Genomic DNA, 14,583 nt, shown 5'->3' on the forward strand with positions numbered 1-14,583 from the left:
GGGAATCCTCTAGCATTCCTGCTCCTAACAGCGCTTAAATGCTCTCTCAAGTTCTGCCTGAATGTCTGTGCTGGTCTTTGTTGTGAAAGGGTTTGCTAAATGAGTTATCGTAGAAAACGCTAAGTTTGAGGGCCAATCTCATAGTGGGAAATTGTCGTTTGGTTGTATGCTCCATGAATTTACCATGTATTACAGGCGGTAGAACCTCATCAGAAAGCATTGGCCATAGCAGTCTCTGAGATAGAAGTCAGTACTGTACTGTTTGTTGATGCATCTACTTTTAGAAAGCATCACATGGATGCATTTCATTATTGGTCTTGAGAAGATGTTGGTTCTTTATGCATCATTCAAGTGTAATTGAGTTATTTTTACTCTTGGTTTGCCTGTCCACTCTATAGAAGGAAGCTTTCTTTGCTCGTATGAGACGAGCGCACCAGGTAAACCAGAGCGGTGCTTGTCGTGTGGTGATGATTGTGGATTGACCAGTATCAAATCAAATTGTATTAGTCGCATGCGCCGAATACAACAGGTACAACCTTACAGTGAAAGGCTTACTTACCAGCCCCTCACCAATGACAGTTTACACATAAAAATAAAAATAACACTTTTTGTGAAGAATTGATGACTAAAATGTTTGCCTGTAATTCAAACAAAGGATTGGTGTGATTTGTCATTTGATCGTACTGATTTGATTTGATTTGTGTTGAGATAAATGCGTCATACATTACCCTTATTTTCTTGTTTGTAGGAGGTTTGTGTGTTTGAGATGCATGGGTATCCTGCTTTTCCAATGGTCTCAAATTGCTCCTAGTTTCAGCTCCATTGTAGCAGCAATCGACATACAGTAATGGCCCTATTTACACACACTTCTGTAATATTAGGAATATTTCAGGTTCACATGCCATCGCGGGTTACACTCTACGCGTATTGGTTACTTATAGACGTCACTCTGTTTAATGGACCATTCACGCGGTGGATGACTCTGATGTAGTGCACTGAAGCGACTGAGTCAGGAGGAGTTTTGCAGACGTCCGACATTGATAGCCGTGAACAGCAGTTACGTTCTTCAAGTCCCCCATTAGTTCTAAAGTCTTCCGCTGGCTCCCACGTGGGGAATTGATCACGGGAGCCTTGTTTATTCACAACACTAGAGCGACTCCGCCTGGACAGAGGAGCAACGGAGGAAGGATGCGTCCGTTTGGGACATGATGAAGTCTTCGAAGGGTAATGGCACCTCCAGGTCCAAAAGAGCTAGCCAGGTATTCCTACTGTAGCCTAGCCACCCACTGCTATGTCCATACAACACATCTAATGACAACAGTACAACCCAGCCACCCCCTCCCCCCTTCCCCTGATATGGATTGCCTTTTGGGATGTCAATTGCCATGACATCCTTGAAAGATAATCCCACCACCCGTAAGACAGTATGTGACTGGATATTTACTGTAGCATGGTAGACATCAGCATGAAAGATAATCCCACCACCCGTAAAACAGTATGTGACTGGATATTTACTGTAGCATGGTAGACATCAGCATGAAAGATAATCCCACCACCCGTAAGACAGTATGTGACTGGATATTTACTGTAGCATGGTAGACATCAGCATGAAAGCAACTGCAGCACGTTGACAGTACATTTACCTGATGCATGTCGTGAAAATGCACGTGTGTGTATTACAAACAGACCTGAATGGGATTGTGAGGCGCTCTGGAATTTGAGGAGAAGAGAGCCATGTTGTCTAATAGCCGACGTGTTTGGATGTTTTGCGTCAAGACTTCCCTGTTTTAGGATTGTAGAAACTAGAAAGTTCAATGGCCCCAGTGAGTGAAGTTGTGTACATACCACAGGGTTGTAGACCTGGTTAAGAGCATGACACAGCATGTCCCCCAGACCCCAGTGCTTGGTGTGTCTCTTACCTTGCATGGTGGGCGGTCTCCTTTGGGGAAACCCTCATGAGCCCCCCCCCCCCCCCCCCCCCCCCCCCACTACCCTCCCCATCCTCTCCCCCAGGAACAAGTGAAGAAGCTGGATGATGAGATCTGGGCAATCCTCTCCAACTTTCCAGCCGGCTCTCCTCCCTTCCCTCCCTCCTCTTCCTCTGAGAGGAAGGTCCCCAGCGCCTCGTTTCGGTCCGGGTCTCGTACCCCCCTGAGGACCCCCTCTCCCCCTTCCTCCCTCTCTGGTATCTCCTCCCTGGTACGGCCTACTAGTCCTCAGCCAGCCTCCCCAGGTCACTCTCCTCGACGGAAGGTACATCTAAAATAACCCCTATGAGAAACACTCAAGCCTTTAACTTTTTAGCTCATCCATAGTTGTTATTGTGGTCGTTACTGACTGGTTTACTCTCTTTTGGGGCCTGGTCCTGTTGACAGACTCAACAGCGGGGGACCAAGAACATAGTGGGTGCTCCCAGTAGCCCCGGGCCTGCAGGGGCCTCCAGCCAGGTAGACATGATGATAGGCTGGCTGACTGACGGGCGGACGGACAGACCGACTGATTGGCTAGCTGACTGATTGGCTGGCTAAATGATGAACAGACGGACAGACAGACAACCAGACTGTCTGACTGCATATCCCTGCTCTTGACAAACACAAGCAGAGGAAACTGCCTCCCTCCATGTGATAACATACAGTGTACTGTAGCCAGGAAGGTTAATCAACAACCGATCAGGTTGATCATAAACCCATTCACGAATCATGAGAGTTAATATTTCACAGGGTTATCCTGTACAGTTTTCCTTAGTATTGTCAAAGTGTTCGCGGCCTGGGTCTTTTTCAAAAGAACAAGAAAGAGAAGATAGGGCTGAAAAGGGCAGTATGTGCATAAATTCCATGACTAAGCAGGGTGGCATTTTCCTCTTTAAAGCACAGTACACAATTACTGTTAAAGTCGTACTCTGTAGTTCTTCACTTAAAGAGTAGCACTGGATCTGTAATCTATAATTATACTGTATAAGGGTCTAAACATGTCAGACAGTCACCTTTATAAGCTGTGATTTTCACATTATACACACTGGAAGCTGTTGTTTTAGTTGCCAGTTAACGCATGGTGTGAGTGTCACTTTGTCACCAAGTAGTAGTTAACTAGTAGGGGACCAAAATGTAAACCCTTTCTCTGCTCTCCTCTCTACTGTGCTTGCGATGCCTCTCTCTCTCTCTCTCTCTCTCTCCTTGCGTATCTTTTGAGCTCTTTCTCTGGCTTGCTCTCTCATGCTCTCCTTCCTCTGCCCCAGTACGCTTTGTTCTACAAAGGTTTCAGCTTGCACCCGGATGACACGCTCTACTGGCAGCTCCCAGAGCAGTTCATAGGGGATAAGGTAACAGTACGAGCCAGGCCCAGCCTTCCTGCACCCTGACTGGGTGTTTACCCTTCGGTTAACCGTTTGGCCACAGAACCACCGCACCATTCCTCCACCTGAACTATCAGAGCTGTGGAAGGGAAATGAAGGGCAGGGCGGCACCGCCCTGTGTAGTGTACAGCACTTATTGATTCATGATCCCTGTTTAACTAAGACACTTCTCCAAGTGGTGGGAGGTCAAGCATGACTCAGTTTTTATTGGAGAAGATGAACATCTTAGAGAAATGTAATACATCATGTGCTCTATGATCGCTTCACGCTTTTTGCTCTTACAGAAAGACACATTTCTAATAGAAGAGGCCTAAATGTATTTATCTCCACCTCTACAATAGGTGAACTCGTATGGTGGGAAGCTGAAGTATACCATCTCCTATGTAGCCGGCCAGAGAGGAACAGCCATCGAAGACGCTGATGTTCAGATTATTGTAAGTATGCACCAAAGTTAACATTGCGTTCAATCTCATTTACTGTTGTTGCATCCATTCCATAGCACACTCAGGACCCCACAAGTTATGAATGTCATTCTCTTCAATGTACTGCTGTCGCATCAATTAGTTTTACACTCACCTGCCATGGGTTGCCCTTGTCATTGTTGCCCACAGGGAAATGACATCACCCTGGTGGCTCACCAGCTGTGGCAGAGGGGAAAGGGGACAAGAGAGTCCCGCCAGTTTGAGCTCGTCTTCAGAGAGGTCAGTGTTCTACAGTAGCTGCGATCTTTATAGTCCCCAAATGGTGATTTGATTGCAACCTTTACCATCCGTTCCTCATTGGCACAGGTCACACTAGCATCCTGGTGATACAATAGGAGTAACTCCCATCTCCCTGTCCTGTAGGAGAACTGGCGTCGCCCCGACGGCATGCCTGCCACTAGGGAGCACCTGATGATGGTGCTGGCTGACCTGGATGACATCCTGGTGCGGGCCTCCTACTACACAGAGATGAGGTCCTCCAGCATCTCCGAGGTCAGCATGGAGGTGGCCGTGCCCAACTACAGCGGCCTGGCTCAGGCTCTGGAGGTTGAGCAGTGCCGCTGCCCGCCCGCCTACCAGGGACTCTCCTGTCAGGTAAGAGGAGCTCTCTCTCTCTCTCTCTGCCACAAGTGGCAATGTTGACTAATTAACCTCAAACGTAAATGTATGTATGTTTGAACAGTCAGCAGACTTTAAATGTTTTGCCTTCTGGAGAAAGCATGCTCGAAGGAGGACCAGGCTCCGTGTCCAGGAAACCCACCCTGAGAGTGTCAAGCCCACGGTGTGATGTGTGATGACAGTTGTAACTCTCTCTCTACCAGGACTGTGCCCCTGGCTACACTCGTACCGGAGGGGGCCTGTACCTGGGCCACTGTGAGCTGTGTGAGTGCAACGGGCACTCTGACTCCTGCCACCCCGAGAATGGCATCTGCACGGTATGCAGCCCAGAGAATCTCTTTAGGGCAGTTGTTTTGATGAATTTCTCATTTAGTTTATTTAACCTTCATTTTATCCAGGTTAACCTCGTTAATTTAAAACCAGGAATGCTAATGTAGGATCAGTTCAGCCTCTGAGATCACAATGAATCCTAGCTCACCACCCACATGGCCTCAGGTCCAAAATAGCAGTAGATTTGAAACAAGTACATTGAATAACAAGCGAGTGGTTGTCGTCTTCCCGCATCTCCAGAGCTGTCTGCACAACACCCAGGGAGAGCTGTGTGAGCAGTGTGCCCCAGGTTTCTATGGGGATCCCACCGCTGGAACCCCAGAGGACTGCCAGCCCTGTGCCTGCCCTCACACCGACCCTGACAACCAGTGAGTGAGCCGCTAACAGGATTAGGACACAGAACACAGTCTCAGTCCGGATGGGGGATAAAAAGGGGTTTTTGCTTCTGTAACAACGATAAACAGTATCAAAATGGTCCTCCATTGGAACAAGATGTAGTTCTCAGTCATTCATATCTGTCTTTGAAACGTTGCCCTACATCCCAACTTGGAACAGATCCCACTGGGTTAGTTATTACTGGAGTATACTGTACTTGCTTATCTGTGTGTGTTTGCCAGGTTCTCCCCCACCTGTGAGAGCCTTGGTAACGGTGGTTATCAGTGTACTGCTTGCCAGCCTGGATACACTGGCCAGTACTGTGAGCGGTAAGCTGACACAACTCTCTCTTTACCTCTCTATTCTAGCCCGGTCCCAGATCTGTTTGTTCTGTCTTGTCGGTGTCCTGTGGTCATTGTCATGCCAATGGCTATACAACACAAACTGAGCTAGTACCAGGCTGCTCTATTCAGACTGGCTTTTCAGTGTCCTTTGACGTTGTGTTGACTCTATATGAATGTCTTTCTCTCTGTCCCCTACAGCTGTGCAACTGGATACGTTGGAAATCCACAAGACAGGATTACGTGTCGTCCATCCAATAGTAAGGGAACCCAAAACGTCCAGTAGACTTGGATACATGTTGTATTGAGTGAACCAACTGAAAAGGAACTCAAAATCAATCTACTTTTTCTTCCTGCCAGACTGTAACCACCAAGAGTGTCTCTGCGATTGATCCTTGTGCCCTAACCTTTGACCCTTAACCTTTGACCCAGCAGCGGCAGCCTCCCTGGTGGTGAAAGTGTACCCTGAGAGGGTTTTGGTGACCCAGGGCAGCCCAGTGACCCTGCGGTGCCAGGTGACCGGCCCTCCACCCCACTACTACTACTGGTCCAGGGAGGATGGACGCCCCGTGACCAACAGCGCCGTCAGACAAAGACAAGGTATAGTATACTGGACAGACCAGTTCTGGGTAATAGGGAGTATGACTTGGCCTAACATAAGAGCCATACATACATTACTGTTGTTGTATATAGCGGCACAGTATACACTCCTCACTAAAGACCAGTATTGGTGAATGTAGATACAATCGTCCCTGCGCCTCTGTTAGAAGGTGTAGTAATGACCAGTAGGAGACAGATGTACAGAACACACTTTTTTTGCACACACTTAAGATGCACACACACCAATGTAGCAAGATGGGACTAGTAGAAGTGGTTGTATGGTCATAAATGCACTACACAGTAGGGACTGTCCAGAGAGGGAAGTGTCCATGGGGTGAGGCCCAGCTGTCAGTCTTCTGTGGGTTGCTACAGCCAGGTGGTTGGTCACCTTGCTATTCACTCCTGGAGTTGCAGAGAAAGACTGAGGTACAGATGGTAGGATACATGTTGTATTGAGTTACCCCACCAGATAGGGCCTGTGATTGACTGACCCTGTCAGGTGACTGAGTTCCCTGGCAACTTGGTGTGAAATGGGGGCAGAGTGACCTAAGAACAATAGAAAGCCCATCCACCGAGTACCTCTACTCTTCTCCTTTCAAGTGACATTCCAGTCTCCTTTTTACCTCATTTAACACCTGATTTACTTAACAAAAGGCACATCTCAATAGGTGGTCCAGGCGAGTCTCGACTTGGCACATGTGTGTGTGGGGGGGGGCTGTCCTTTTTTGTTCTCTATTGCTTCTCAATTTTTTCTCAAGCAAGAGAGGAGGTGATGACATCACAGATTCCCAGCAGAACAACATCTTGAAGTGTTCAGTTTTGTAAAAAATATATTTTTGCTCAAAACATATTTTTGTAGCCTGTAGTGTGTGTACTTTACTGTATTTATACTTTGGATAGCGCTTTTCAACAGTAAAATATCCAAAAATCGCTGGATGCCACTCATGGGAAACTGTAAGGGTTTTCTACGCTATTGAAGTACTAGTCCATTCCCCTTGGTAATTTAATCTCATTCCGTGTTCCTACCTATTCTCTCAGGAGAGGAGCTGCATATCCCCAGTGTTCAGCCCAGTGACACAGGCATGTATGTCTGTACCTGCAGAGACCAACGCAACACCAACAGGAGCCGCGCTGAGATTGTTGTCACAAGTACGCATTTCTAATTGTCCGTTAAAATAGTGCATTTGGAATACTTTTGTGATTTTTTTTCCCCCACTGATCTTACAGATAGTTGTTGAATAGTTCAAACTGACTTGAACAAAATATGTTCGAAGTTGAGACAGTAAAAACTTTTAAGAAATTGTAACTTGGGACATTTGAGTGTTTACTGAATGGTTTCTGTGCATGTCTTTCTCCAGCTGTCTCGTACAAACCCATTCAGGTGACCATCGAGGAGCCCAAAGCACGGAGTGTCACAGTTGGCGCAACAGTCAGCTTCATCTGCACAGCCAAGAGCCAGGTAAGACTAGCGACCGACATGGAGACATTAATGCAATCAATTCGGCTTATTTTAATGTATCTTTGATGGTTGGCATTGTGCTTAAATCATTTCCCACCACCTGGAATTGTCCTATGTAGCAAAATTTGAAATTCTGTTTTTTTTACAGTGGATAAAAGGAGAGACTCAAAGCTACAAAATTGTATATCATACACTGCAGTTGAGGAACAATGGGAAAGTAATTCTGCTTTGAAAGTTGATAAACTTGTAACCCCACTTTTGAGAAAATGGCCCTTTGAATTGTTTGGTACACATACTGGAGAACCAATGTTTTTCTACCCCCATTTAGCATCATTCTCTTAAGCCTCAGCCCACTATATATCACGTTTATTTGTCACATGCACAGGATACAGAAGGTGTAAACTGTACAGTGAAATGGTTATTTAAATATACAAAAATATATATTGAATGATTATTAGATGACGCTTACCTGACGCACTTGTCTAAATTGATGGGTTGTGTGAAATAAATGCTATAACCACCCCCCAGCCACATCTAGCTAAGTGGGTCACTATTGTCTAGACATGTACACATGTTCATAAAATACAATAGATGGCCGTAATCACCCTCAGACAGACACATCTGGCTAATTTGATGGGTCACGCAATAATCCGTCCGAGGTGGAGTCTTTTGTTTAGACATGTAGTTAGCTAGCTAGTTTAACAATGAACTGGCATAATCCCAACTCATACTACTACCAATACAAACATTGTCATGTAGTTTGAATCTGCAGGTACCTAAAGCTAACCAGCTAGGTTCAGTGTTAACTAGTTAACATTAGGCTATAACTAGCAATGCATTTCTGATTCTTATAATATTACTACACAGATCATGAACGTAACGTTAGCTAGCGAGCCAACAATCTAACGTTCGCTAGCTAGCGAACAGTATGCTTTAACTTGCAATGAAAACGACTTCCTGACAAAATTAGAACATCTGAAAATATAGCTAGACTCTTACCTGTATACATGGATGAACACAGCTCCATTTTGTTTGTAGCTACATCTTGTTTGGCGAATGTTGTGTCAAGTCACTCCGGTTCACACTGACTGTGGCGTGTGCAGAAAGTAGCCCATCACAACTTTTTCAACTGATCTGTCAATAGCACCTGCTAAATTCAGGGCATCAATGTTGTTACGTAAAGTAGCAAAACGTTTGTAGGTCTCGATGGCTAACATTATATACATTTAAAACACGCAGTGTTAGAAGGGACTATCAATACATACTGTGCAGCTCATGTTATAGACAGAAACATGCTACATGGCAGACCAATCCAAACTCATCTTCCGGCATGTCCAGCCCATGCATTATCTCAGCCAATCATAGCTAGCAGGAAGGTCTTTTTCTGTGGCTTTAACCAACTAGGGTCGTAATTTAACAATTTTATTCATATTTACAGATGGAATACATGTTTGTTATTAAGGCACATGAAAGTTCATGTTCCAGGAGGCAATTCTTCCAAAAAGACGTTTTGCCTCTCCTGTGAAGTAGTGATGTGCGAAATACCACCCAAATACCACCTAGCATCCTGAAACAGGTTATAATTGACAACACCTTTGTTTACCATATACCTTATTATTAAACTATTTTTTATTTTATTTCACCTTTATTTAACCAGATCGGCCAGTTGAGAACAAGTTCTCATTTAAACTGCGACCTGGCCAAGATAAAGCAAAGCAGTGCGACAAAAACAACACAGAGTTACACATAAACAAACGTACAGTCAATAACACAACAGAAAAATCTATGTACAGTGTGTGCAAATGTAGAAGAGTGGGGAGGTAAGGCAATAAATAGGCCATAGAGGCTAAATAATTACAATTTTGCATTAACACTGGATGTGCAGATGATGTGCAAGTAGAGATACTGGGGTGCAAAGGAGCAAGACAAATATATCTGCTGGAGCGCGTGCTACGGGTGGGTGTTGCTATGGTGACCAGTGAGCTGAGATAAGGCAGGGCTTTACCTAGCAAAGACTTATAGATGACCTAGAGCCAGTGGGTTTGGCGACGAATATGTAGTGAGGGCCAGCCAGCGAGAGCATACAGGTCGCAGTGGTGGGTAGTATATGGGGCTTTGGTGACAAAACGGATGGCATTGGGATAGACTGCATCTAGTTTGCTGAGTAGAGTGTTGAAGGCTATTTTGTAAATTACATCGCCGAAGTCAAGGATCATTAGGATAGTCAGTTTTACAATGGTATGTTTGACAGCGTGACTGAAGGAGGCTTTGCTGCGAAATAGGATGCCGATTCTAGATTTAATTTTGGATTGAAGATGCTTAATGTGAGTCTGGAAGGAGAGTTTACAGTCTAACCAGACACCTAGGTATTTGAAGTTGTCCACATATTCTAAGTCAGAACCGTCCAGAGTGGTGATGAGACAAAACTGCGACTCGTCAGTGAAGAGCACTTTTTGCCAGTCCTGTCTGGTCCAGCGACAGTGGGTTTGTGTCCATAGGCAACGTTGTTGCTGGTGATGTCTGGTGAGGACATCTTGAGGTGCATATTCATTAATTGTTTATGGTTAATTGAACAAGCATGGGAAACAGTGTTTAAACCCTTTACAATGAAGATCTGGGAAGTTATTTGGGTTTTTACAAATTATCTTTGAAAGACGGGGTCCTGAAAAAGGGACGTTTATTTATTTGCTGAGTTTATATCCACAGTAAAACGAGTCCTATATCCACATAACCTGAAAGGCCGCTCAGCAAGGAAGAAGCCACTGCTCCAAAACTGTCATAAAAAAGGTCTTCCAATAGGTCTTCTAAATGGACAATGACCCCAAACATACTTCCAAAGTTGTGGCAAAATGGTTTAAGGACAACAAAGCCAAGGTATTGGAGTGGCCATCACAACGCCTTGACCTCAATCCTATAGAACATGTGTGGGCAGAACTGAAAAAGCATGTGTGAGCAAGCAAGACTCAGTTACACCAGCTCAAAATTCACCCAATTTATTGTGGGAAGCTTGTGGAAGGCTACCCGAAACGTTTGGCCCAAGTTAAACAATTTAAAGGCAATGCTACCAAATACTAATTGAGTGTATGTAAACTTCTGATCCATTGGGAATGTGATAAACATACTTCCGGCGCCGACAGAGATGGCCGCCTCGCTTCGCGTTCGTAGGAAACTATGCAGTATTTTTTTGTGTGTGTTATTTCTTAAAATGTTACCCCAGAAAATCTTAGGTTTTATTACATACAGTCGGGAGGAACTATTGGATATAAGAGCAACGTCAACTCACCAACATTACGACCAGGAATACAACTTTCCCGAAGCAGATCCTCTGTATGGCCTACCACCCAGGACAATGGATCGGATCCCAGCCGGCGACCCAAACAACGGCGCCGTAGAAGGGGCAGATGGAGTGGTCTTCTGGTCAGGCTCCGTAGACATGGCACATCGCACACCACTTCCGAGCATACTACTCGCCAATGTCCAGTCTCTTGACAACAAGGTAGACTAAATCTGAGCAAGGGTAGCATTCCAGAGAGACATCAGAGACGGTAACCTTTGTTTCAGGGAAACATGGCTCACTCGAGACACGCTATCTGAGTCGGTACAGCCACCTGGTTTCTTCACGCATCGCGCCGACAGAAACAAGCATCTCTCTGGTAAAAAGAAGGGCGGGGGTGTATGCCTTATGATTAACGAGACGTGGTGTGATCATAACAATATACAGGAACTCAAGTGCTTTTGTACACTTGACTTAGAATTCCTCACAATCAAAAGCCGACTGCATTATCTACCAAAATAATTATCTTCGATTATAATCACAGTTGTGTATATTCCCCCCAAGCAGACACATCGGCGGCCCTGAAAGAACTTAATTCGACACTATGTAAACTGGAAACCACCTGAGGCTGTAGTTATTGTAGCTGGCGATTTTAACAAGGCTAATCTAAAAACATGGATCCCCAAAGTCTATCAGCATATCGATTGTGCTACCAGGGCTGGCAAAACCCTAGAACATTGTTATTCTAATTTCCTCGATGCATATAAGGCCTATAAGGCCCTCCCTTTGGAAAAGCTGACCACCACTCCATTTTGTTGCTCCCAGCCTATAGACAGAAACTAAAACAGGAAGCTCCCGTGCTCAGGTCTGTTCAACGCTGGTCCGACCAATCGGATTCCACTCTTCAAGATTGCTTCGATCACGTGGACTGGGATATGTTCCGCATTGCGGCGAACAACAACATTGACGAATACGCTGATTTGGGGAGCGAGTTTATTAGCAAATGCATCGGTGATGTTATACCCACAGTGTCTATTAAGACATTCCCCAACCAGAAAATGTGGATTGATAGCAGCATTCGCGCAAAACTGAAACCGCAAACCACTGCTTTTAATCAGGGCAAGGTGACCGGAAACATGACTGAATACAAACAGTGTAGCTATTCCCTCCGCAAGGCAATCAAACAAGCTAAGCGTCAGTATAGAGACAAAGTGGAGTCGCAATTCAACGGCTCAGACATGAGAGGTATGTGGCAGGGTCTACAGTCAATCACGGACTACAAAAGAAAAACCAGCCCTGTCACGGACCACGATGTCTTGCTCCCAGACAGACTAAACAACTTTTTTGCTCGCTTTGAGGACAATACAGTGTCTCCTTCACTGTAGCCAACGTGAGTAAAACATTTTAACCCTCGCAATCAATCCTTATCCAGTCTGCTGTTCCCACATGCTTTAAGAGTGCCACCATTGTTCCTGTTTACAAGAAAGCTAAGGTAACTGAGCTAAATCACTTCCATCATCATGAAGTGCTTTGAGAGACTAATCAAGGACACCCTAGACCCACTCCAATTTGCTTACCACCCCAATAGGTCCACATACGACGCAATTGCCATCAAACTGCACACTGCACACTGCCCTAACCCATCTGGACCAGAGGAATACCTATGTAAGAATGCTGTTCACCGATTACAGCTCAGCATTTAACACCATAGTACCCTCCAAACTCGTCATTAAGCTCGAGACCCTGGGTCTCGACCCCGCCCTGTGCAACTGGGTCCTGGACTTCAGGAAACAGCAGAGGGAGCAGCCCCCTATCTACATTGACGGGACAGTAGTGGAGAGGGTGGAAAATTTTAAGTTCCTCCGCGTACACATCACGGACAAACTGAAATGGTCCACCCACACAGACAGCGTGGTGAAGAAGGCGTAGCAGCGCCTCTTCAACCTCAGGAGGCTGAAGAAATTTGGCTTGTCACCAAAAACACTCACAAACTTTTACAGATGCACAATCGAGAGCATCCTGTCAGGCTGTATCACCACCTGGTATGGCAACTGCTCCTCCCATAATTGTAAGGCTCTCCAGATGGTAGTGAGGTCTGCACAACACATCACCGGGTGCAAACTACCTGCCCTCCAGGGCACCTACACCACCCGATGTCACAGGAAGGCCAAAAAGATCATCAAGGACAACAACCACCCGAGCCACTGTCTGTTCACCCCGCTATCACCCAGAAGGCGAGGTCAGTACAGGTGCATCAAAGCGGGGACCAAGAGACTGAAAAACAGCTTCTATCTCAAGCCCATCAGACTGTTAAACAGCCATCACTAACATTGAGTGGCTGCTGCTAATATACTGACTCAACTCTAGCCACTTTAATAATGGAAACATTTATGTAATCAATTTATCACTAGCCACTTTATATAATGCTTACATACCCTACATTACTCATCTCATATGTATATACTGTACTCTATACCATCTACTGCATCTTGCCTCTGCCGTTCGGGTCATATATTTTTATGTACATATTCATTCCTGTACACTTGTATAAGGTAGTTGTATAAGGTAGTTGTTGTGAAATTGTTAGGTTAGATTACTTGTTGGTTATTACTGCATGGTCGGAACTAGAAGCACAAGCATTTCCTTACACTCGCATGAATTATCTGCTAACCATGTGTATGTGACAAATACATTTGATTTGATGAAAGAAATAAAATATGAAATAAATCATTCTCTCTACTATTTTTCTGACATTTCACATTCTTAAAATAAAGTGGTGATCCTAACTGACCAAATACAGGGAATTCTTACTAGGATTAAATGTCAGGAATTGTAAAAAAAAAAACTAAAAAAAACTGAGTTTAAATGTATTTGACAACGGTGTTTGTACACTTCCGACTTCAACTGTATATACGAAGAAAACAATATATACACGGGACAGGACGGGACAAGCCATCACAAACGTCCGACTGCTACGCCATCTTGGTCAGGCACATTAAGCACAATTGTCTCCCTCTTACTGGCCACCCTGTTGCATTTCTTTCTCTCTTATTTGTGTTTACTTCACATCTTGTACCCATCTGTCCCCTCCCAGTCTCCAGCCTACACCCTGGTGTGGACTCGGCGGGGTAACGGCAAGCTGCCCAACAGAGCCATGGACTTCAACGGCATCCTGACCATCCAGAACGTCCAGCCTGAGGACGCTGGCATCTACGTGTGTACAGGCTCCAACATGTTTGCCATGGACGAGGGTACAGCCGTCCTCTACGTGCCAGGTTCGTGATCCCAGGCAGGCTCCATCATGCTGTTAGCCATCAGCCTCTATACCACCACCCTACAAGCTCTATTTCTTTGAGTTCCTCCCCTTAGCCCTCCTTGAATGGTGCATGACCCGCCTTCCTTTTGCTTTGCCTCCGTCTCCCTTATATCATGCACTGTGTTGAATGTGTTTGTCTGTCTGCAGCTTCTGGCAAACAGCATAACCCCTGTCACTCCCGCTCCCTGCCCCCCACTTCCTAAACTCCGATAACCTCTCACTTTAAACCTTTCCAATCTCTCTCTATGCTACCTGTCTCTGTCTTTCTAATAATGGCCCGACCTTCGTACTGTGTGTACAATCTTTACTAGTATTAGGTTCTAAAAACTCACAGACAATTAGTAAAGCTTAAACTAAGTTGAATCAATCAAAGGGTCAGACAGCTGGAACAGTGAAAAAACATGTCCCCACCAGCACAAGTATATATACCCCAATT

At 45.3% G+C, this 14,583-nt stretch overlaps 1 protein-coding gene across 1 annotated transcript in view; it reads left to right on the top strand.

Annotated features, from left to right (window-relative positions):
* Positions 1 to 14,583, top strand: part of LOC139368502 (basement membrane-specific heparan sulfate proteoglycan core protein-like) — a 159,128-nt gene that overhangs the window by 95,827 nt on the left and 48,718 nt on the right. The window contains exons 35-49 of the mRNA XM_071107471.1: positions 399 to 437; positions 2,014 to 2,253; positions 2,376 to 2,447; positions 3,236 to 3,319; positions 3,694 to 3,786; positions 3,964 to 4,053; positions 4,198 to 4,428; positions 4,656 to 4,769; positions 5,023 to 5,150; positions 5,400 to 5,486; positions 5,700 to 5,758; positions 5,931 to 6,098; positions 7,137 to 7,247; positions 7,457 to 7,557; positions 13,926 to 14,106. Coding sequence (XP_070963572.1) covers positions 399 to 437; positions 2,014 to 2,253; positions 2,376 to 2,447; positions 3,236 to 3,319; positions 3,694 to 3,786; positions 3,964 to 4,053; positions 4,198 to 4,428; positions 4,656 to 4,769; positions 5,023 to 5,150; positions 5,400 to 5,486; positions 5,700 to 5,758; positions 5,931 to 6,098; positions 7,137 to 7,247; positions 7,457 to 7,557; positions 13,926 to 14,106 — 1,798 coding nt within the window. The remainder of the gene's footprint in view (positions 1 to 398; positions 438 to 2,013; positions 2,254 to 2,375; positions 2,448 to 3,235; positions 3,320 to 3,693; positions 3,787 to 3,963; positions 4,054 to 4,197; positions 4,429 to 4,655; positions 4,770 to 5,022; positions 5,151 to 5,399; positions 5,487 to 5,699; positions 5,759 to 5,930; positions 6,099 to 7,136; positions 7,248 to 7,456; positions 7,558 to 13,925; positions 14,107 to 14,583) is intronic.

This window comes from Oncorhynchus clarkii, chromosome 16 (genome assembly GCF_045791955.1).
Source record: "Oncorhynchus clarkii lewisi isolate Uvic-CL-2024 chromosome 16, UVic_Ocla_1.0, whole genome shotgun sequence".
In the NCBI taxonomy this organism is placed as follows: domain Eukaryota; kingdom Metazoa; phylum Chordata; class Actinopteri; order Salmoniformes; family Salmonidae; genus Oncorhynchus; species Oncorhynchus clarkii.